At 38.5% G+C, this 23,335-nt stretch overlaps 1 protein-coding gene across 1 annotated transcript in view; it reads left to right on the top strand.

Moving 5' to 3' along the window:
- Positions 1-1,816: 1,816 nt before the first annotated feature.
- Positions 1,817-23,335, top strand: part of SLC25A37 (solute carrier family 25 member 37) — a 79,467-nt gene continuing 57,948 nt past the window's right edge. The window contains exon 1 of the mRNA XM_053716084.1: positions 1,817-2,077. Within this exon, the coding sequence (XP_053572059.1) occupies positions 1,898-2,077 (180 nt within the window). The 5' untranslated portion in view covers positions 1,817-1,897. The remainder of the gene's footprint in view (positions 2,078-23,335) is intronic.

Below are 23,335 nucleotides of genomic sequence, written 5' to 3'. Positions count from 1 at the left end.
TACTTTGCTGAAAAAAAGGCTCAGTAGCTACTGATTGGTTGCTGCACATAGATGCCTCATGTGATTGTCTCACCTATGTGCATTGCAATCTCTTCAACAAAGGATATCTAAAGACTTAAGCAAATTAGATAATTTAAGTAAATTGGAATGTTGTTTAAAATTGTATTCTCTACTTGAATCATAAAAGAAAATGTTTGGGTTTAATGTCCCTTTAAGCTTCTGACAGCCCCCTGATCACATGACATTTTATTAATTATCTATTGACTTTAATTTTATCCAATTAGTGCAGTGTCTGCCACAATCCACGTGCATGATCACAATGTTATCTATATGGTTTACATGAACTAGCTCTCCCATGTTGTGAAAAGCAAATTAAAAAGCATGTGATAAGAGGCGGCCTTCGAGGTCATAGAAATTATCATATGAGCCTTCCTAGGTTTAGCTTTCAACTAAGAATACCAAGAGAACAAAGCAAAATTGGTGTTAAAATTAAATTGGAAAGCTGTTTGAAATGACATGCCCTATTTGAAACATGAAGGTTTTCTTTGGACTTGACTGTCCCTTTATATATTTTGGCCTCAAGGCCAAGCTGCGTTAACACAGCCAGTAGAATAAATTACACTCCCAGTGGGTTCTAAAAGAGATAAGGTAATACAATTCAGATTTCTCATTGTTCTCTCCAAGTATTGGTGATTTTTTTTTTTAAGAACAAATATAAAGTAAAGAAGCAGGTATATGTCCACAACGTGATAAAGTAATTAGATCTGATAATACCTACAAACTTAATCCATTTGATTAGGTTGTGGCTTCAAAACACAAAATCAGCTATTTCAAATACACAAATAAACCTTAAAAAAGCGAATCTCATACATTTTATAGTATACTGTTCCTTTAACTATTTGAGCAGCTGCTTAAATGTTTGTGTTTGTTAAGACTTCCAGGGAGTTACGTTGTTTTTTTAGTCAGTGCAAGGGTTGCTGCGCCTGCAATGTGTGGCGAGATGAGAATGGAGTAGATTTTCTGAAGTAAATCCTTATGCTGTATATTGGATACCGAATTCTGCGCCAGTTCTAAGTTAGTCTATGGGAGTAAAAAAATGCACCCGACGGGTGAAATATACGCACGTAACTTGTATGCTATGCCGTATATGTAATACCAAAATAGCGTAAAAAACGGTGTCGCCGGCTGACGCTGCATATGTAATCTCGCCCTTGCAAAGCACAGCAGTGGGAAGGCAACATGCCATAGAACTGCCCTCTTCTGTTATTGCCTATTATGTTGCCCTATCTAGTAGCCCCAGTCCAAACTAATCTGCTCTGAAATAATTCCATTAATTTATTGTAGCAGTGACAAGTGTCTGAGCAATTAACTGGGTAAAGAAACATTTTCCATTCGTAATAAGGTTTCTGTGAGAGATTTTTGGAGTAAGGTGGCAAAATTAAAACCATTTTGTAGCAAAGTGAAATTAAATAGTAACAGCATATTTCACAGTTTTCCAGTAAAGTGTACACCATATTTTGGCAGGGTGTAATGTGCGTTTCGCGCCTGATTAGCTTCAAGCTTGACTCACTTCACTGTTCTAACTAAGTGTTCTTTTGATTTACTGTTATCACGTGACAGGAGTAGCAAACTATTTCATAATCTGATAAGAGGCGTGGCCTGTGTAATTCAGAGAGCCTATCACTCTCTGCCATTTGCGCTCGTTTCCAAGGTAAAGAGACGCTAAAGTTTGGGCTGGTCGGGTTCATGTAGACCACGCCTTCCCATTTACGTCACTCGAGACTGTGAAGGCTGCTTGCCAGCGGTCAGACTTTAGTGAGCAGGCAGAGTTTGGCCTGCTCGGGTCTCTAAGTGGGAGGTTGTTGTCACTGTCACTTATAGTCACTGGGTTGCATACATGGAGCTGCGCAGTGCTGGGTTAGCAATGGATACCCGGGAGGGAGTCTCAACCTTGTCCGCGGAAGGTGATGACTATGAGAGCCTGCCAGTCAGTGCGTCGCCTTACACGCATATGACAGCCGGTGCTGTAGCAGGGATCCTAGAACACACCGTTATGTATCCAGTGGACTCAGTGAAGGTGAGAGCATGGGGAGGGCGGGGACACCTGGTGACAGGTGTCATGGCGCCCTGCTGTGCCACACAGCATGCTTGTTCCTGGGCATAAGAGTGACGCTTACTAAAGTAAATAAACATGTAATATTATGAAGCAGAGCTCAAATGTTTTGCAAGTTTTATAACCTAATGCGAGAACACACTTTGAAAGGATTTTAAACTATAACAAAATGACAAAAACTTACAACAAAATTATTTTATCTATTGCATCGACCATAGCAGGATTTAAGCTTCTATAGTCTCTGGATTTCTTTTAAAGCAAATTGTACTCTTATACAAGAACTGCGATCTGCAAGCGTTTCTTTATTACACACTTATCTATGATTCTTATATTTCAAATACATAAAACAAAGAGAAAATAAAAGTAGAATCATGCAATAATTATTTATGCCATATATAAATATTGCTATTATGATAATGATATTGATTTTTTTCATGAAATCAGGTCCAGCCAATCAGGTTGTAACTTTCAGGTGTCAAATTAGAGGGTATATATACTTGTGTTTATTAGTTTTTTATCTATATGCATGCACATATTGTGTATATTAGTATAGTCTTGTTTAAAAACCTTTATGTATAGCCAACACACTGTTCACTGTGTGTACTATTCAAATTGATTTATCTAAATTCATGTTTTTTCTATTTTAGATTTTTAGATATACTGTATCCTTATTTTTTATTTTTTTTATTTTTTTACTGGCATGATACATTTGCTTGTCTAGAATCATGCTTCAATTAGTAATGCATTGCCAGGGATTGTATTTATTTTTTTGCTTGTTATCTGTATGGGAATGAATATTTCCTGGTATATGTTTAAATGGCTGTTTAATATAGTAATATTTTTAATGATCTGCATTAGGTTATACAGTTTTATTCTGTATCAATCAAATGCTTTTAAGTGACTTTCTTACTTGGCACTTCTATTTGTGCCTTCCTGGTCGCTGAACTTTATCCCTAACTGATCTTGTTAAAGGGATAGAAAGGTCAAAATTTAAAATGTGCATTTGAATTTTAAATAGAAGCATTTTTCCAATATAGTTACGTTCGCAAAAATGCTTCTTGCAAAAATGATTAGTTTTTCAACTGCATATGCTGTAAGGACGCATGCACTAGTGTTTAAACACTACACCTTCTCAGAGAGTCAGCGTTGACTTCTATGACACAAATTAAGTGTTCGCAGACACAATACTCACCACTGCCAGTTCTCTGAGCTTGAATACTGATGCACATATGTGCATATGCCACAGAAAAACTGTAATTACTTTTTTGTACATGTGTGTATTTGACAGAACAATACAATAATCACATTGCTTTGCAGGAGCAATGCATACATCTGAAAAGTATATCATGAGAATAAACATTAAAGCAAAATAAACCACCACATCCAGATTAAAGTGAATGTACATTTTGATGATAAAGTACTTGTTTTTTAACAATTCGATTAAAAACAGGGGCACTTTAATTCATCAAAATTTACATTTCACTCGTGTTGTGAAAATACCTTTCTTCGCCCGTCGCAAAGCCTCTTCCTGGGTCTAAAATGAGGAATCCGGCTTCCTCCAATCACGGCGTTGAATCAGACACTGATTCCCCCTGGGGGGAAGCCGTGATTGGAGGATGACAGATCCGTCATTTCCGAGGTAGGAAGAGGCTTGCGACGACCGGGGCAAGCTAGAGCGGCTGCTAAGATTAAAAGGTATTTTCACAACATGAGTTAAATGTAAATTTTGATAAATTAAATTGCCCCTGTCATCAAACTTTACATTCACTTTAATCGTGGATTTGTTATGTAATAGCCTTTTATAAGTTTAATAATGATGTAAATGAGGTAAAGTCAGATGTATTTTATGGCAAATGTAAATACAAAAAGGACCATTGTAGTGCAAAAATGACAATCTAATTTGTTAGAGCGTGTCATTTTACCACTTTTAACCCTGCAAATCTATATTTTAATACACACAGAGGTTAAACACATAGTTAAAGTACCACCCAGGAGCCACAGAGAACTGCTGGTTGTGAGCGGACATAGCTGATGTGCCAATCAGAAGTGGCAGTCAGTCACATGACCTAGCTTTGCAGTGGTTAAACACATAGATTTACAGGGTCGCTAGTGCTAAAGTTACATGCTCTAAAAATTTTTTTTTTTTTTTTTTATATGCTGATTTATTACTTATAGTCTATGTTTCATGTGGGCTTTAGATTTTTGCTAAAACTTAAAATTACACAGTTGGCTCTCTAACTAATAAAGCATCTTGCGTTTCATATGTTGTCTCTATTATTCGGCACATTTTATTTCTGTTGCTACACACAAATTTGCATCAACATACTTTTTATTTTTTTCCTTTTTTTATCTGTTACTATATGAAACAGTGTTGTTATACTTGTTGCACATATGTCATGTTCATCACAGGGTGCTTAGCTGTTCGTGTGCAGTACTGTATTTGATTTTGCGTTTCTTCTGTATGCTGGACTGGTAGCACATACTTAGAAAATCCAGTCTATGATATATACATATGTTTATATAAATATGATCTAAACTTCTAATTCATTTCTTTAGACAAATTACATAATTTTAACACTAGTGACCCTGCACTTCTATGTATTTAACCCCCGAAAGTGGTTAAACACATAGTTAAAGGGCCTGTTGGGAACTTCAGATACTGCCGCTGACACAATCTGCAGTGCTAGTTGCTAATTGAGTCTGCTGCATTTTCTGCTATGCAGCTCCTGAGTGGTACTTTTAAAGGAACGCTGTACTATAAAATGTTTCCATTGAATGTGATCAAAATGACTTGTTATACCTGTTGCAAAGTATTAAGTGTATGGGCGATTGTTCCTTCATGTTTGTTTTTTGTATTTGAAATGGCTGCTTTTGCTCATCGAAATCATCACCTGTTGATCTCAATTATATACCTGGTTTAAATTGACTGACCCTGCAGAAAGAGCAAACTTTAAGTTTTCTTTTTTGTACACATAGTCTTATAGTTGGCTATTGATATGTTAATTAGGTCTGAGAGGAGTTCAATGAGCAAAACAACTATTTCAGATACAAAAACTTACCTTTACCACCCCACACTGGGAGATTAATTTACAATGTTATATCCTTTTTACATTTCTCTTCTACAGAGCATACAAACATTCATATTTTCAGTATAGGTGGGAAAACAGGCACATTTTAAATGACAAAATAAAGATAAAGGAACTATTTTAATAAATTCTAGAAAATTTCTCAGTACAATGTTTTTTAATTATGCGTTTAACCCCTTTGTGGGGGTTATGCTTTGCAGGATTGATAGTGTTAAAGGGACATGAAATCCAAAAATGTTCTTTTAGGAATCGGAGCATACCATTTTATCGAATTCGCTTAATACTTTTGGTAGACTTTGTTGAAAAGCATACTTATGTAAGCTTAGGAGCATCAATTTACTCCTGGGAGCTAGCTGCAGATTACTGCACATAGGCCTTTTGTCATTGGCTCATCCATTGTGTTTAACTAGCTCCTAGTAGTGCATTGCTGCTCTTTCAACAAAGGACACCAAAAGAATGAAGTAAACTTTATAGGAGTAAATTGGAAAGTGTCATTCATGATTCAGATAATTTCTGGGTTGCATGTCCCTTTTTAAAATTACTTGTTCTAACATAGGGGTGAACAAATCTGTTTAAAATTTAGGAACCAGACAGTGGTATTTGTATATAGATACATTTTATAATAATCCAAACGTTAGGAGTAAAATCCTAGGAGCCAGTGTCTCCCCTGGCACCCGGGTTTTGTTGAGCCATTCTCTAACAAATTAAAGCATGTAAGATTTTCGGCAATAATGGCCTTTAAAATCTACAAAACATGTATAAATAGTATCCCATGACCACAGAATCTACATAGAAGAGGTCCCCTCTGTGTCTTTTCAAAATATGACTGCTAGAGTAGTAGTATAGGATAAGGAAGTGGGGGGTCTGATAAAATGTTGGAAGGCAGCTTTACGGCCCCTTGCTCTTGTATTAGACAACTCTGATAACAGCTAAAGATATTATGAGCACCAGCACTGGGGGGGGGGGGGGGGGGTATATTTGCTGTAGAACGGACACAGCTGTAAGATCAACTGTCTGGTGCTATCTCGCTTAACTAATATATAAAGAGCAAACAAGGGGAATTTTAGCACTTATCTTCTAGTTTAAAAGGTAACATTTATTCTGAACAATTCAAAATATTTTTTAATAGATTTTAAAGGGACACTCAAGTCAAAATTAAACTGTTATGATCTCAGATTGAGCATGCAATTTTCAACAACTTACCAATTTACTCCCATTAGCAAAATGTGCACAGTCTTTTTTTATTTTTTTTATATTTGCACTTTGAAGCACCAACTTCTACTGAGCATGTGCAAGAATTCACAGAATATATGTATATGCACTTGTGATTGGCTGATAGCTGTCACATGATACGGGGGGGTTGAAAATAGACATAAATGAAATTTTGTCAGAAAAAAAAATCTACTGCTCATTTGAAATTCAGACTAAGTACTATTGCATTGTCTTGTTATCATGCATTTGTTTATGCAATTCTCCTTTATTTATTGGTCCTTTAACCCTTTCGTGTCAGGGCTAAAGTGCCTACATCGGAACAACTGTTCCGATGTAGACAAATTGAAACCACATGATCGTGCACACGATCGCGAGATTTCAATTATTGGATCGCGTCTGGGGGGCATCCCTATAACCCTAGGAACGCCCTCCAGACCGCGATCAAATCCTGAAAGCGCAGAAGGCTTCAGGACAGCCGTTAGCTATGACGTTCTATTCCGTCATAACGGCTTTAAAGCCCAGTGTAATTATGACGGAATAGAACGACATAACGGCCTTAAAAGGTTAAGAAAACTGACAAGACTAACGCAACAAAACCAGATTCCTAGCTGATAACTGGAACCTCAGCGTCAGGTTGTGCGGGGGTAAACTTTGATAACTGAACATGTATGACTGATAATGCACACTTAGTTTCTTATGTGCGTTTGTTTTGATGTATATTGCTACCTAAACAATGGTTTATTGCTTGTGAATTTGCTGAACTTGTGGAAAAAAAAGTGTGGTTTCAGTTATTCCACAACTTTAGTTTTTATAGGCTCTGGTTGTTAGGATAACTTAACGTTTTAGTTGCTGAGCCTTGTATGTACGTTTTTTATGTTTTTATTGTTAAAAGTCTTGCCCTTGTCCTTGACACTTTCCAGATGAACAACTCAACATTTAGTAAAATAATGCGTCAACATTCTCCCCCCCCCCCACAAAGACATATTAATCAATATTGTGTTTTTTTTTTTTTATTATTGATGTTCCTTTGGAGTGCAGAAGGAAATTCTGGGTTCATCTATGCAAGAATTAAAAGATCAGCTTTATAGATATTTTTGATAGTCCAGTGTTTTCCTCAGGATCTATTTAATGGACACACATCACCACCCTGCTAAAATTTAAGCCAATATTAAACTTAAGTTAGCTAATAGTAGATTTTTTTTTTTTTTCCCCCTCAATGTTTGTTGAACAAACTATCGTTAAATCAATGTATGTTAAAGGGAAACAAGTCAAAATTAAACTTTCATGATTCAGAGCCTGCAATTTTTAACAACTTTCCAATTTACTTCCATTAACAAAACGTTTTTTATATTTACACTTTTTTTTGAGTCACCAGCTCCTACTGAGCATGTGCAAGAATTCACATCTATACTATAATTGCGTTTGTAATGTCCGTCGGCAGTTGTGCACGCATTTCAATGAAATGTTGGCAGCGTGAGGACAAAATAATTCACCTGGATCCAGGTGAATTCTTCGGTGGATTCTTTCACCACCCTGCCATTTTCGGAATCCCGGTGGATGCAGCGAAGGCAAACAGAGCATTACAAAAGCAAAAACTAATCGCCCGCATCAAGTATTTAAAAAAAAAAAAAAAACACCGCCCGGACTAAGTGTAACAAAAAAAAAAAAATCGAACCTCCAACACGAAGTATTAACACCTACACTGCAAACCCACACATCGCAAAATAATAAAGTCATTAACCCTTTAATCCCTTAACCGTCAACCACCTACATCGCAATAAACCTAATTACCCTGTTAACCCCCAAACCGCAAAAATCCCACATCGCAATAAACATAATTAACCTATTAACCCCTAAACCGCAAAACCCCCACATCACAATAAACCTACTAACCCTTAAACCGCAAAACCCCCACATCGCAAAAACCTAATTAACCTATTAACCCCTTAAACCACCAAAACCCACAATGCAAATAACTATTTAAATAACTAAGCACCCTAACCTAACACCCCCTTAAATTAACCCAAATTACCTAAACTAATACATTCTAAAGTTAAAAAAAAAAAGCTAAGTTTACAAAAAAATTAAAGAAGGCTAACATTACAGAAAAATAAAAAATAAAATTCCCAAATTTAAAAAAATTAAACCTAATCCCTATGAAAATAAAAAGCCCACCAAAATAAAAACACCCCCTAATCTAAGAATGAACTACCAGTAGCCCTTAAAAGGGCTTTCTTGCAGGGCATTGCCCCAAGATAAACAGCTCTTTTACAGAAAAAAAAGTCCCCCTAACAGTAACCCCCCAAAATAAAAGAACCTAACACTAAAAACCTAAACTGCCCATTTGTTTAAGCATTGCTCTTTTACTGCCTATCCCTAATCTAAATAAAACAACCCCCCCCCCAAAAAAATAAAAAAATAAATAAATTAAAAAACCTAAGTTTAACCCCCAGGTTGGAACTCACCGTTCCTGAAGTCCGTCGGAGAAGGTTCCAGGCGGTGAAGTCTTTTTCCAGGCGGCGACCTCTTCTTTCTTCTTCCAGGAACATCCGGCGCGGAGCTGAAGACCGTCGACCCTGGAACTGAAGATCGGCACCGCGGAGCCATGGAGCGTGGAGGATCCTCTTTGTAGGATCGCTGCCGTACACTGAATAGTGAATTCAAAGTACGCGATTAAAGATGGTGTCCCTTGAATTCCTATTGGCTGATTTGAATAGCCAATAGAATTTTAGTAGCTCTCATCCTATTGGCTGATTTGAATTTGAAGAATCAAATCAGCCAATAGGAATTCAAGGGACGCCATCTTTAATCGCGTACCTTGAATTCACTATTCAGTGTAGGGCGGCGATCGTACAAAGAGGATCCTCCACGCTCCGCGATCGCTGGTCTTCAGCTCCTCCCTCTGCTCTGCGCCGGATATTCCTGGTAGAAGAAGAAAGAAGTGGTTGCTGCTTGGAAGAAGACTTCACCGCATTGGACAGGACCTTCTCCGCCGGACTTCAGGAACAGTGAGTACCAACCTGGGGATTTGACTTAGGTTTTTTTTTGTTGTTGTGTTTTTTTTTTAATTTAGATTAGGGTGGGCATTTTGTAAAAGAGCTAAATGCCCTTTTAAGGGCAATGCCCAACAAATGCCCTTTTCAGGGCAATGGGTAGTTTAGGGTTTTTTAGTGTTAGGTTTTTTATTTTTGGGGGTTTGGTGGGAGGGGGGTTTTACTGTTAGTGGGGACTTTGTATTTTTAATGTAAAAGAGCTGTTTATCTTCGGGCAATGCCCTGCAAAAAGCCCTTTTAAGGTAGTTTATTCTTAGTAGGAGGTGTTTTTATTTTGGCGGGGCTTTTTTATTTTCATAGGGATTAGGTATAATTTTTTTTAAAATGTTATATATATATATTTTTTTAAATTTTCTGTAATTTGGGGGAGAGAGCAAAAGAGAGGGGGGGAGAGAGCAAAAGAGAGGGGGGGGGGAGAGAGAGCAAAAGAGAGAGGGGGGGGAGAGAGAGCAAAAGAGAGGGGGAGAGAGAGAGAGCAAAAGAGAGGGGGAGAGAGAGAGAGCAAAAGAGAGGGGGAGAGAGAGAGAGCAAAAGAGAGGGGGAGAGAGAGAGAGCAAAAGAGAGGGGGAGAGAGAGAGAGCAAAAGAGAGGGGGAGAGAGAGAGAGCAAAAGAGAGGGGGAGAGAGAGAGAGCAAAAGAGAGAGGGGGGAGAGAGAAAAAGAGAGAGGGGGGGAGAGAGAAAAAGAGAGAGGGGGGAGAGAGAGAGCAAAAGAGAGGGGGGAGAGAGAAAAAGAGAGAGGGGGGAGAGAGAAAAAGAGAGGAGGGGGGAGAGAGAAAAAGAGGAAGGGGGAGAGAGAAAAAGAGGAGGGGGGAGAGAGAAAAAGAGGAGGGGGGGAGAGAGAAAAAGAGAGGGGGGGGAGAGCAAGAGCAAAAGAGAGGGGGGGGGGAGAGCGAGAGCAAAAGAGAGGGGGGGGGAGAGCGAGAGCAAAAGAGAGGGGGGGGGGAGAGAGAGCAAAAGAGAGAGGGGGGAGAGAGGGCAAAAGAGAGGGGGGGGAGAGAGGGCAAAAGAGAGGGGAGAGAGAGAGCAAAAGAGAGGGGGGACTTTTGTCTTTATTTTAACTATTCTACCTGCTTAAAATAAATACAAACTTGCCTGTAAAATAAAAATAAACCCTAAGCTAGCTACAATGTAACTATTTGTTATATTGTAACTATCTTGGGGTTTATTTTATAGGTAAGTATTTTTTTTTTAAATAGGAATAATTGATTTAATGCTAGGAATATTTATTTAGATTTATTTAAATTCTATTTAAGTTAGGGGGTGTTAGGGTTAGGGTTAGACTTAGGTTTAGGGGTTAATAAATTTAATATAGTGGCGGCGGTGTAGGGGGGGGCAGATTAGGGGTTAATAAATATAATGTAGGTGGCGGTGGGCTCCGGGAGCAGCGGTTTAGGGGTTAAGCACTTTATTTAGTTACGGCGGTGTCCGTGAGCGGCGGTTTAGGGGTTAATAAGTATAATGTAGGTGGCGGCGGTGTAGACGGGGGCAGATTAGGGGTGTTTAGACTCGGGGTACATGTTCGGGTGTTAGGTGTAGATATTACCATAGGAATCAATGGGATATCGGGCAGCAGCGAACATGAGCTTTCGCTGCTGTCAGACTCCCATTGATTCCTATGGCATCCGCCACCTCCAGGGTGGTGGATTGAAAACCAGGTACGCTGGGCCGGAAAAGTGCCGAGGGTACCTGCTAGTTATTTGATAACTAGCAAAAGTAGTCAGATTGTGCCGAACTTGCATTCGGAACATCTGGAGTGACGTAAGCATCGATCTGTGTCGGACTGAGTCCGGCGGATCGTATGTTACGTCACTAGATTCTACATTTGACGGTCTGTAGGGTTTGATAACTAAGGCGAATCAGGCTCACCACAAATACGCTGCAGAATTCCAGCGTATTTGCGGTTGACGGCTTGATAAGTAGAGGCCCAAGTGTTAAGTGAAACAGTGTGGTAAACAAATCATATATAGCAGTGTTAATGTAGCTACAGATAATAGCCAGCAAACGTTAAATCTATCTATCCCATGGCGTTGTTGCGATCTAAACAAAAAAGGAGTGTAAATAAAAAGGAAACACAATGTACTTAAATCGAGTATACTCGGTACCCCTTCTCATATGGAACCTTCCAAGAGTGCCATTCAACCAATCAACTGGTCAGTAAGACCAACACACCTCTCTCTCATATCAAATCGTATATACAAGATTTTTATTATTAGTAAATCACCCTGCGAGGATATAACTCGTCTCATTTAGATTACTTCATGGCTAGTAGCAGGGCAGCTAAACATCTTTCCGTTATCTCAATGTTCCATATTGTCAAGAGTCATCGTCAGAATATTTTGACCTAAACCCCTCCCAGGGGCGTGATTGTTTACAGTGCTGTCAGAGAGCACAAGAAAAAAGCAATTTATACATCAATGTCATTCAGTGCAAATATTAATAAACATATATCTTGCTAAAGTCCCTATGTGCATCCACATATCAAAAATCGCTATGTACAACTACGTAAAGCACAGCATATGTCTCGTGGTACTAATATTGTCAAAAATTCCCATCCGAGTAGCTTACACAAGCCCCTCCCAAGGGCGTGATTATTGACCGTCCTGTCAGTGAGTGCAATGAACAAGCCGCTGCTACATCGATAACACTCAACTTAGATGTTATTTATCCTATATCTTACTAGTATCACTGTGTGCCTCCTAAAGTCAGAAACGCTATACACAGCTACATAGGTCCCGGCGTGTATTGCTTTATAACAAACGTGTGGGCGCGGCTCAGCTGTCAACTGATCAGCCATTCATAGTCCATACAAGCAAAACTCATGTGTATACAACACCTTCAGTGTCGATATTAACTCCGCCCCATCTAGGCGTGAGCAGAGCACCCATCTAAACCAATCACAAACACAATGATATGTAGAAATATCGATAACCCTCAGCTTAGATATGTATGTATGTATGTATATATATATATATATATATATATATATATATATATATATATATATATATATATATATAATATATCTATATCTCCCAATGTGAATCCGCCCTCCAAGGTCAACCACCTGTTAGTTCTGTGTAAATAAATAGCCTTCACAAGTAACAGCAACAAAACAGGGTCAAGTTTATTGATATTTGCATTCCATTTGTAATACCAGCGCACAACTGCTCGCGTTCACATTGCATGGAAGCTTTGCGCTCATCCATAGACTCCAATGGCATGAGAACCTAGCGCAGTGAAGGGGGTGAGTCACACAGCAGATTTAAGTGTGTGTGTGTGTGTGTGTGTGTGTGTGTGTATGTATGTATATATATATCCTAAACAAGTAACAGCAACAAAACAGGATTTCTTCAAAAACAGGTCAAGTTTATTGATGTTTCGGGGAGTAAACCTCCCCTTCTTCAGAACATAAGGTACACCAACACACCACCTTAAATAAGCAAACAAATACACAGTAACCTCCCACATCCTGTTAAAAAAAAAGCGCCAAAATTACATCATTTCCGGTTCCTCTCGTGTCACCCGGAAGTTCACACAGCAACCACTTCCTGTGTGTGTTAATACAATTGTTTACATATCATACTTGTTATTCTTAACTTGCAATATACCATATAAGTGTCCACCTAATACCAATTTCTGATGTCTCAATCATTTATATAAGTTAAACATAACTGTGTACTATTGCAGTGTCTAATTACCGCTACTATCATGTGGCCGAACCCGGAAGTCACTCAAGTGCTTCCGGTGCAAATTAACACATTGTGCATACCAAATACAATCATAATACGTAATCTTAGCCTGTGCTAACGTATTACCTCCTGTAACAATTTCATTGTGTGCTACACATATATTTTATTCAAACACTAAACCTTAATGTGCTCAATAATACTACCGTGACTCTCTCAAATTGACATTGTGTTCCCGGGAGTTATGTCACCTCCGGTACCAATGACGTTTTCTAACATTGGACCATCTTGCGCTAATTTGAACAGGTAATTTAATATAAACCACACTTGCACTATATAGTGAAATTTTGTGCTCATCATACAACCATAGTGAAAAAGAGACAAAAATCAGAACATAAAATAAACTAACACAAAAATAGACAATAGATAGGCAAATAAGGCTTGTATATGATCATATTTGTTATACAAACAGTCTAACCTTCATCACATCTCAACATTGTGGATCCCCAAACCACAATATATCACTGGTACCTTCTCTAATATTTACAGATTTTTACAATATTACTTAGGACATTAGTTACATAGTAGTGCATGTTACTCTTGCACTCATTCCTTCATCAGCCACACCCCACTTGCATCATACCACTTAGCTTACTGAGTGTTAATTTCAACACAGGTGTTTTATGGTTACCTCCTTTGTCTCAAGAGTGATGACTAAACCGTCATGCAGGTCTCGGGCAGGGAGACAGGGTGGTAGTATGAACCTTTTCAGATCCACACCATCCCCTTCATTCTCCAATAACCACACCTATGCAGACCCCTACCCACCGGCAGGAGGATGCACAACTTGGTCCCCTTCCACAACCTACTGGTGTCAAATACCACTGGTACACATAAAGGACCATAGCCCCCACATTTATCAGTATCATTTTACACAAGGGCACCATAATCTGGTGGAGAGTTCAGTCCTTTTGGGTGTATAGTCCCCAACCTGAACATCCATTGTGCTTCCCGTTTTAGCAATAGTTTGTTCCTGTCACCTCCTCTTGCTTGTCTGGGAATGTGGTCAATCAGGATCAACTTGATTGCCGCCTACAGAGTGTTTTGCTGTCAACCAGTGGCGTGCCACCGGTTGATCAGACTCACCCTTCTTTAATGCTGCCCTGATGGCTGCTCGATGGTTGGCCATCCTTTCCCGTATGGTGCCCTGGGTCTTGCCCACATGGTGTAGTCCACACGGACAAATGATCAAGTACACGACAAACAATGGGGTGCACGTTAGTGGATGGTTGATCGTATACACCTTACTGACATGGGATGATTAAATTTCTTGGTTGCTATAATGGCATTGCATGTGGTGCAATTCGGGCATCGATAACGCCTTTTCTTTGTGCTGATTCGATCCTTATCTGTGTAGCTCTGTGTTGGATCCGAAATAACCAGAAGGTCCCTTAAATTAGTATTCCTTCTATAACCAACAAGAGGCCGTGCATTTCTTACAAATTTGAGTTTTGGGTCTGAGAGCAGTATATGCCAGTGGTTTTTTAGTGTTTGTCCAACCTTGGAGGCGTTGGGGGAAAAAGTGGTTGTGAAGATTATCTTTGTTTCAGGGTCCCTTTTGTCAACCGGAAATGATGTAATTTTGGTGCTTTTTTTTAACAGGATGTGGGAGGTTACTGTGTATTTGCTTATTTAAGGTGGTGTGTTGGTGTACACTTTATGTTCTGAAGAAAGGGAGGTTTACTCCATGAAACGTCAATAAACTTGACCTGTTTTTGAAGAAATCCTGTTTTGTTGCTGTTACTTGTTTAGGATATATATACATACATACATACATACATACATACATACACACACACACACACACACACACACACACACACACACACACACACACACACACACTTAAATCTGCTGTGTGACTCACCCCCTTCACTGCGCTAGGTTCTCATGCCATTGGAGTCTATGGATGAGCGCAAAGCTTCCATGCAATGCGAACGCGAGCAGTTGTGCGCTGGTATTACAAATGGAATGCAAATATCACACTTGCGAAAGCGCAATTTTGCGCTTCACTCATAATCTAGCCCATTATATATAATTATATTTATATATTCAAAGTTCCAGGGAGTTACTGAGCACTGTGTGTTATTTTAATTATTTTGCTTGGTCTGTTGTCTATATAATTGAAGCCTCAAGTAATAATATACCAGTATTTGCAGATTAAAGCGCAATTCTTGTGATAACATTTCCTGACTGTGTGACTCCTGAGCAGTATTTTAATTATGGGTTTAATACCTTTGCAGGGGTCAAACACATAGCATAGCAGCGTACCTATTGATAAAATGACATGCTCTAACAAATTAGAGCATGTCATTTTATCACTATAATTACCTTTTTAATATTGTCTTAACAGTTCTGTTACTCATGCTTGGCTATGGGGAAGTAGACAGAGTAATTACTTAATGCCTTAGCATGGTGATGTGTTTTTATTTTTCCTCTTTGCCACTGTTCGTTAACGCCCTTAAAATTACAATTAAAGTAAACTTGAGTAGACGGCTATATATGTTTTAAAATGAATAGAACTTTCATATTTTTTTTTAAAGTAATTGATAAAGCTGTTTAGTACCATGAAAGCCGCCTGACTTCTTCTCCGAACCTCTGCCCGCATAATTTTTTTTTTTTTTCATGTTGTTGTGATGAATGAGCTATGTATTAATCTCATTGGTCCCCCATGGGCGTCTAACACTGTTCTTTTTACGCCCACATTTTGCTATGTGCATGCGGCTATCTTCTAAGTTCATCCATTGTCCGATGCACGTTCACGATAGCCGCATGCGCATTTCAACTTTTAAAGGCAATCCTCATAGTGACGTTAATGCCTTGATAGAACGATCGTATATTGCGCAGAAAATTAGCGCCACAAGAGCAAGCACGGATAAAGACGTATAGAGCGGGTGGGACCGCTCTTAAGTGTAAGAGTAATAAACACGGAAGATAGCAAGGGGGCGGAGGAAGCGATCAAAAGGTAGGCAATATAAAATGCATCATATAATGAACATTTTGAGAAAAAATAAGGTTAGCGACTATACTGTATGTAAGTAGTATAATCCATAGTGTTCTTTGCATATTGCAAAATTTAAATTGTGTTTGTTTCCTATATTTCCTAGAAAGGCCAAAATGTAAATTCTGAAATGATTAGTGTAAACCATGGTTTTCTTAAAATTTGCGAACATAAAAGCCTGAATTTTGTGTAGTAGTTATTTTTAATGGCATCCATAAAGAGTGTTGCATCGGGGTTAACATGGCTTTTGGTAGAGGTGAAATAAACATAAGGGGTGGAGTTATCGTCTCAGTAACTACTTGCGTATGTGCAGTGCGGAATTGAGGATCTTCTTCTATAAATTCACAAGGATTCTTCGGACTATTATTTACACCAAGGAACTATTTTTGTTAATTTGGATTCACTAATTCATACACAGTCACTCTTTTTACCCAGGATTGACTCGCATCACACATATATTTGCATTTTATGCAATTTTTTTTTCACAACCACAATTTTATATTTTTATATTGTTATAATTTTATATTTGATTTTTTTTTACACTATTTTTTGGCTAATTTTTCACACCACATTTGGATTAATCACCACTTGGAGGACTGTTATTTATTTATTACACATGATGAACTATTGCACAGATTTGGACTATTAATTAAGCTTTTTTTTCCTCATTTTATTCATCCATTTTTTAAATCGGCGCTACAACTGTCGATATCCATTTGTTGGAATTTCATACCATTGACCACGTATCTCATTGTTTTTAAGTGGTTTTAAGTGTTTTTTTTTATGTTTTTTTATATTTTTGTCATGGATCCATGCATTTGTCTGTAATTAATGTTACTCTATTTTAAGTAATAAATGTTATACTTTTTTAAGTAAGCTAAGATCTATTATTATCCATTGTAGTTATCTATCTCTGTGGACACACGCGTTATATGTCTATTTACACTTATGTCTCTGACTAACTATCTGTAGACATCCTATTCTTAGTGAGACGTTATATATGTCCCATTTATCACATTTTTTTTGTGCACCTATATATGGTAAGTCCTGGCCTACTATAGGCGCTCCTTCAGATTTTACCTCTATCTGTATCTATTTCTTGGGTGGCTAGGGACCCAATCTCTTTAGGAGCTACAGGACTCTAGGTCAAGCGCTGTCAGATATATTTTTTCTTTAACATGGCTTTTGGTCACACACTTGTCACATTTGTATCTGGCATTTAGGCAATGTGGCAGCAAGAGCCAACACTATACTCTTATTCACTACCCCTGTATAGGCCCCAATACACAGCACATGAAAGATGGTACACTATACGCAGGGTAGACCAAAGCAGTAGACAGCAGTTGTGTGGGCAAGTGGATGTTAAAGGGACATTCTAGTCAAAATTAAACTTTCATTATTCAGATAGGACTTGTAATTTTAATCAACTTTCCCATTTTACTTTTATAATCAAATGTGCTTTGTTCTCTAAACCTAGGTAGACTCATATGATAATTTTTAAGCCCTTGAAGTCCGCCTCTTATCACTTTCTTTTTTTTTATTTGCTTTTTACAACAGGAGACTGATAGTTCATGTGGGCCATATAGATAACAATGTGTTCACATTTTAAGAGTTAGCACAACTCAGTACTAAATGCAAGTTTATAGATAATAAATACAAAGTCATGTGATCGGGGGGCTGTCGGAAGAAGCTTAGATACAAGGTAATTTATAGAGGTAAAAAGTATATTAATATATCCCTGTTAGTTATGCAAAACTGGGGAATGGGTAATAAAGGGATTATGTATCTTTTAAGGCAATGCCAATTCTATTGCAGACTGTCCCTTTAAGTTGGGTATCTGGGAGAGGGATTCAGAGGTTAGAGATATGAGGTCTGATGTGGGTACAGGCCCAGAATTCCAATATGATGTATGTTAGTTTTTTTGCTTTCATATTGCTTTAAATGACAAAAATATGCAATGTAATAGAATGAACCAGAACAGCCCAGTTATCACATAGGGAGCTCACAATGCATAGTGATACATTTTATATCAGCGTATCACAATATTCGCATCACAGGAAATAAAAAAAAAAAATGTATATTTTTAGCGATTTTTTTTATTTTTTTATTTATTTTTTATTTTTTATAAAAGCATCAATATTTTACACATTTGCTATATTTCTTTTAGATTACTTCTATAAGGCATAGGGCCTGACTCTCTAAAATTCACTAAACCTAAAGGTTCCAATGTAAGCTGCCTCACTTAGAAAGTAACGAGCCCTTTGGCATGCAGAATCTGGCACGGGAGAGCGACTGACAGGGAGCAATACATTTTTGAAGCACATATACATCAAATGATGCTATTTTCAGCATACTTTTACAGTGCAATGCGTGAATGGTTGTGGCTGTGTTCCAATAAAACGTTATTTATGGACACTGAAATTTTAAATGTCTTATAATTTTCATGCTTTAGGAAATATTTTTATTTATTCTCCAACTATTTAAAGGGGTATAAAACACTAAACACATTACATTTCATTTACCAACCTCTAATTATGTGCCGCGATTTTGGAACCTAGGTTTCATTGCAGGTATCTAAGAGAGTTGCCAGCTCTAAAATGTAGTGAAAGCCAGATTTCAAGATGGCTGCACCCATGCCTAGTGGGAGGCGGAGAGTAATAATGTTTACTAGAAGCATTTTTTCTATTGTAAGTATATTGCAAAAATGCTTATTTAAAACTGATATGCACCCATGCAAATTTCATTTTTTGATCTTTCTATTCCTTTTACTGTCCCATTTTTAAAAATGTAAAAAACATTCTTAACTTGCGTGACATATAAAAACAGGCAGCACGCCTGATTCTACCTCCTGGTGTTAGTTTTCTTACCTGTTGGTTAAAGAAACTGGCATAGAATGGGGAGAGGTAACATCCGATTGCATATAATAGGGTGTGAAATTTACATGACCGATATCCAGTTCATGTTGAATTGTGTAGGATTATGGACAAGTGGAATGAGGGGAAGTATTTACGTGTTTGGTTACCTGGCGTGTAATTTTGAACTGGACAGTTTAGTATGAGGCCTCCAGTCTTTTCTTACATACAAATTGTGGTGATAGAGGGTCTGCAAAGGATTGGCACACGTTTTGGCACCACTACTCTTAGCGGTGTGTATTAGCACAGTTATTGTCACATTTCTGCCTTACTGTCAGGAAGTGTGGCAGCCAGGCCTCGGACTTTCCTTCCTTAATTCCCCTTGCAAAGAAAGATCCCACACACGGTACTTAAAGGGACAGTCTACTCCAAAATGTTTGTTTAAAAAGATAGATAATCCCTTTTATTACTCATTCCCCAGTTTTGCACAGCCAACCTGGTTATATTAATATACTGTTTACCTCTGTGATTTACCATGTATCTAAGCCTCTTCTGACAGCCCCCTTATAATATTGCTATTTATTTATTATATATTGACTTGCATTTTAGCCAATTAGTGCTGTGCCCTGCACAACTCCATAGAAGTGAGCACTATGTTTTCTTTTTGGCACACATGAATTGGTGTCTAATAAAAATGCATGTGAAAAGCTAATAAAAATGCATGTTATAAGAGCCTGTCTGTAGTGTCTTAGAGACAGGCAGAAATTTAGAGCTTTAAATGTTATAAAGTATATTAATATAACAATGTTGGTTGTGTGGAGCTGGGGAATGGGTAGTGAAGCTTTTGTCTAATTTTTTAAACAATAACCATTTTGGTGCAGACTGTCTCTTTAAAGAGACAGAGCAAAAGATATGAGCTGCAGATTCCTAAGTTCTGAACTGACGTCTGGTGTGGGTATGGGGCTGTCAGGGGTTGCTAGGCCTGGGGAACAGAATCTGATGGGGTATCTGGTGATAAAAGAGCTTGGGATCTGGTCTGAGGTCTACTGTGGGCTTCTGACAGATAGTGATTACAGGACAAAGGTTGAGGGATTGCAAGGTTAAGAGTCTATGTGAAATTATTTTGCATTTTAGGACAAGTAGACTTTGTCAAGAGGTCCAAGTGTAATGGGACTTGCTCTAATTGTCTTTGGTAAAAAAAAAATGTCTTCTTCACCCCTGATGTGGCACTAGTATAAAACTAAGAGTCAAAAGAAGAGAGAAAAAGTTAGATAAAAGTTAAAGGTACATAAAAGTAAATAGTGTGCCTATCATACTTTATCAAACTTTGTAAAGTGTGTCCTCCAATCTGTGATTTTAACAGTGGAAGCATGTAGAAGAGTACATAGGCACCGATTGGTACATTTGCACTCTTGGACTTGCTTTTCTGTCAACCATGCATAAGAGTGTATGCACCAGTCGGCTTCTAAGTGCAACCTAAGATCTGTACCTGGATATATGTGTAAAAGGTGCCATCATTTGTGTTACCAAACAAACTGTGGCGTCACTAGGGTTGGTGTCACCCGGTGCGGTAAGTTATGGTGTCACCCCCCCCCCCCCCGAAAGCAGACACACACAAAAACATAGGCACACACACATACAAACACTCAGACACACTTAAAAACATACTCAGATGCACACACAAACACTCGGAAACACACTCAGACACACACCCACAAAAACACTGAGACACACACACACACACACACAAAAACTCAGACACACACTTACAAAATATGTAAACTGCACTGCATTAATTATAAAGCTCATGCCTAGAGCTGCTCCCTGGCTCAGCAGAACATCAAATGAAAGATAAACAGAGCACTCTAAAAATAAATCACTAAAGAAAAGGTTTAGGCGCAAACTATGAAAATTCTGCTCTCTGACTCTGTTCCAAGCCTGTCAGTGCACAGCCCCGGGCCGCGTGCCTACCGCTTCTTATGGCCAATCACCTCTGCACTCTGCCCACCCCCAGACCCCCGCCCGCCCTCCTACCTGTTCAGTGTGCACTTAGTGTACCGTAACCATAATGGTCTGGTGGGCATCATACGTGGCTCCTTCACTTTAAAGACAGTGTCAAACAGTCATGCGGTCAGGTGCCAGGCATCCCCTCATGATTTGCCAGTTGCCGTTTAGAGAGACAGCACAGCAGTGAGTGACTCCACTGCTCCACATGTCACTGAACAGTGAGCACAGATAGGCAGGCAGGTTTAGGATAGCAGCGCAACTTTGCAAGCCCCACAGCATGCCCACAACATTCATAGCGAAATTGGGCAGGGGAGAAGCAAAGTACAAACAAGCAAAAGCAGCCGGGAAAACTATTTGTTGAAATTGCAGCACTGGCTCAAGGGGCAAAAAAATTGTGTGTCTACGACTTCCCCAGTCCCACCAATGTTCACAAATGCCAGCCCCTCTAATAAAAAAAAATCTATGCATCTCAACATTCTTTGATTTTTTTTATTTTTTTTTTTGGTGTCACCCGGGTGCGGCCACTGCAAACAAACATAAAAAAAAGGCTTCCGTCCAAGCATACTAATGACATTTGTGTCCATTTAAGGGAAAAGAGGTGGATACGGAGTTTGTGTAATTGATGCACAGGGAGGAGTACAAGAACCAGATTACAACAAGTAATATATGGCTATCCTCAGTTTGTTTTGTTTTTAGTAAATGAACAGATTTAAATAATTTAATATTAATCAAATTAGTCTACAGAATATTCAGTAACATCTAGTGCTATAGACCCAGATTACTACTGTACAATATTATATTTCATTAGAGGTTTGGAATAGGCCTCAGGTAGTCATGGCTATATACTATACAATGGCCTGCCCATATACATTTTGTTACCTTGAAGTAAATTAGCTGTGGTTTCTAAATACACTATTTCTCTTGCAATTAGAAATAAGCGGATCACTCTTTATATGTGATTCAAGCAGGAGCCAAGATGAGTGTATAGTAGAATACTTATTACAAATTAACCTTTCAATGGGGCCGATTTATCATGGCCTGAATAGGGCCAGATACATCTGTTTCCGCACGAGTCTTCAGGCTCGCCAGGAGCCGGAGTTAAGAAGCAGCGGTCTCCTTAACTCGTACAGCAATCAGCCCGATCACATACGATCGGGTTGATTGACACCCCCTGCTAGCAGCCGATTGGCCGCGAACCTGAAGGGGGTGGCATTGCATAAGCAGTTTATGATTCAGATAGGGCATACATTTTTAAACAACTTTTACAGTTTACTTTGTTTGCTTCATTTTCTTGATATCCTTTTATTGAAGGAGCAGCAATGCATTTACTGGGAGCAAGCTGAACAAATTGGTAAGCCAAAGACAATAGGCCAATGATCATCAGCTATTTCTCACCACCTGAGTCTACCTTGTTATGCTTTTAAACAAAGTATACCAAGAGAATGAGGCAAATGAGATAATAGAGTGTACAATTTTTAAACAACTCTCTAACTTCTATCTGAATAATGATAGAAAGAGTTTGGGTTTCATGTACTGTACCTTCAAATCTTCCACTGCTTGACTAGCAGTCTTCTAACTGCTAAGCAAATTTGGAACCAAGTTTTGTTTTAAGCAGATCTGAAAATGCTGATCAGCTTACTAAATAGTGTTTTAAAGGGGTGTAAATACCTATAAAAATAAATGTATTTTAAAACCTCAGTGTGAGTTTAAAGTGATTGTAAAGTTGAGTGTTCTTGAGCACTGAATATGTGAAATATATTTTAAAATGTCCTTCTTGCCGCGTCTTGCTCTGCCCCCATTGTGTTTCTTGGTCTAGGAACTGTGTGACGTAGAGAGCGGTCCCATCCGCTCTCTACGTAGGCATCCAGGCTCGCTCCTGAGTCAGTAGGTTTTGTGCATGTTCAAGTTTCCGCTCTCCACTTGGCCTGGCTGGATAGTAACTGGCACATGCACTGTTGATTGAGGGGGTGGATTTTCTTCACTTTTGGTTGCCTAACGGCCTGGATTTCAATAGGATGAAAACAGAATTGTCAATTAAAAAAAAAACAACTAAAAAACTGATACGTAGTTGGGTGGAATACGAGACTTTGATTTACATTGAACGGCGGTGATAACTTTCATATTAGTAAGATCCCCCCCACAAGACTGAATAAAAGTCCTGTTTATTTATAACGCTTTTTCAAATGCTGCTGTCCATGTGGCTCAACTTTACAATCCCTTTAAAACATTATTAAACTCAAACTCATATCATCCATACTAATCAT

The sequence above is a fragment of the Bombina bombina genome, chromosome 6 (genome assembly GCF_027579735.1).
Source record: "Bombina bombina isolate aBomBom1 chromosome 6, aBomBom1.pri, whole genome shotgun sequence".
Classification (NCBI taxonomy): Eukaryota; Metazoa; Chordata; class Amphibia; order Anura; family Bombinatoridae; genus Bombina; species Bombina bombina.
The sequence above is the reverse complement of the archived record's forward strand: the minus strand, read 5'-3'. Positions and strand labels throughout refer to the sequence as shown.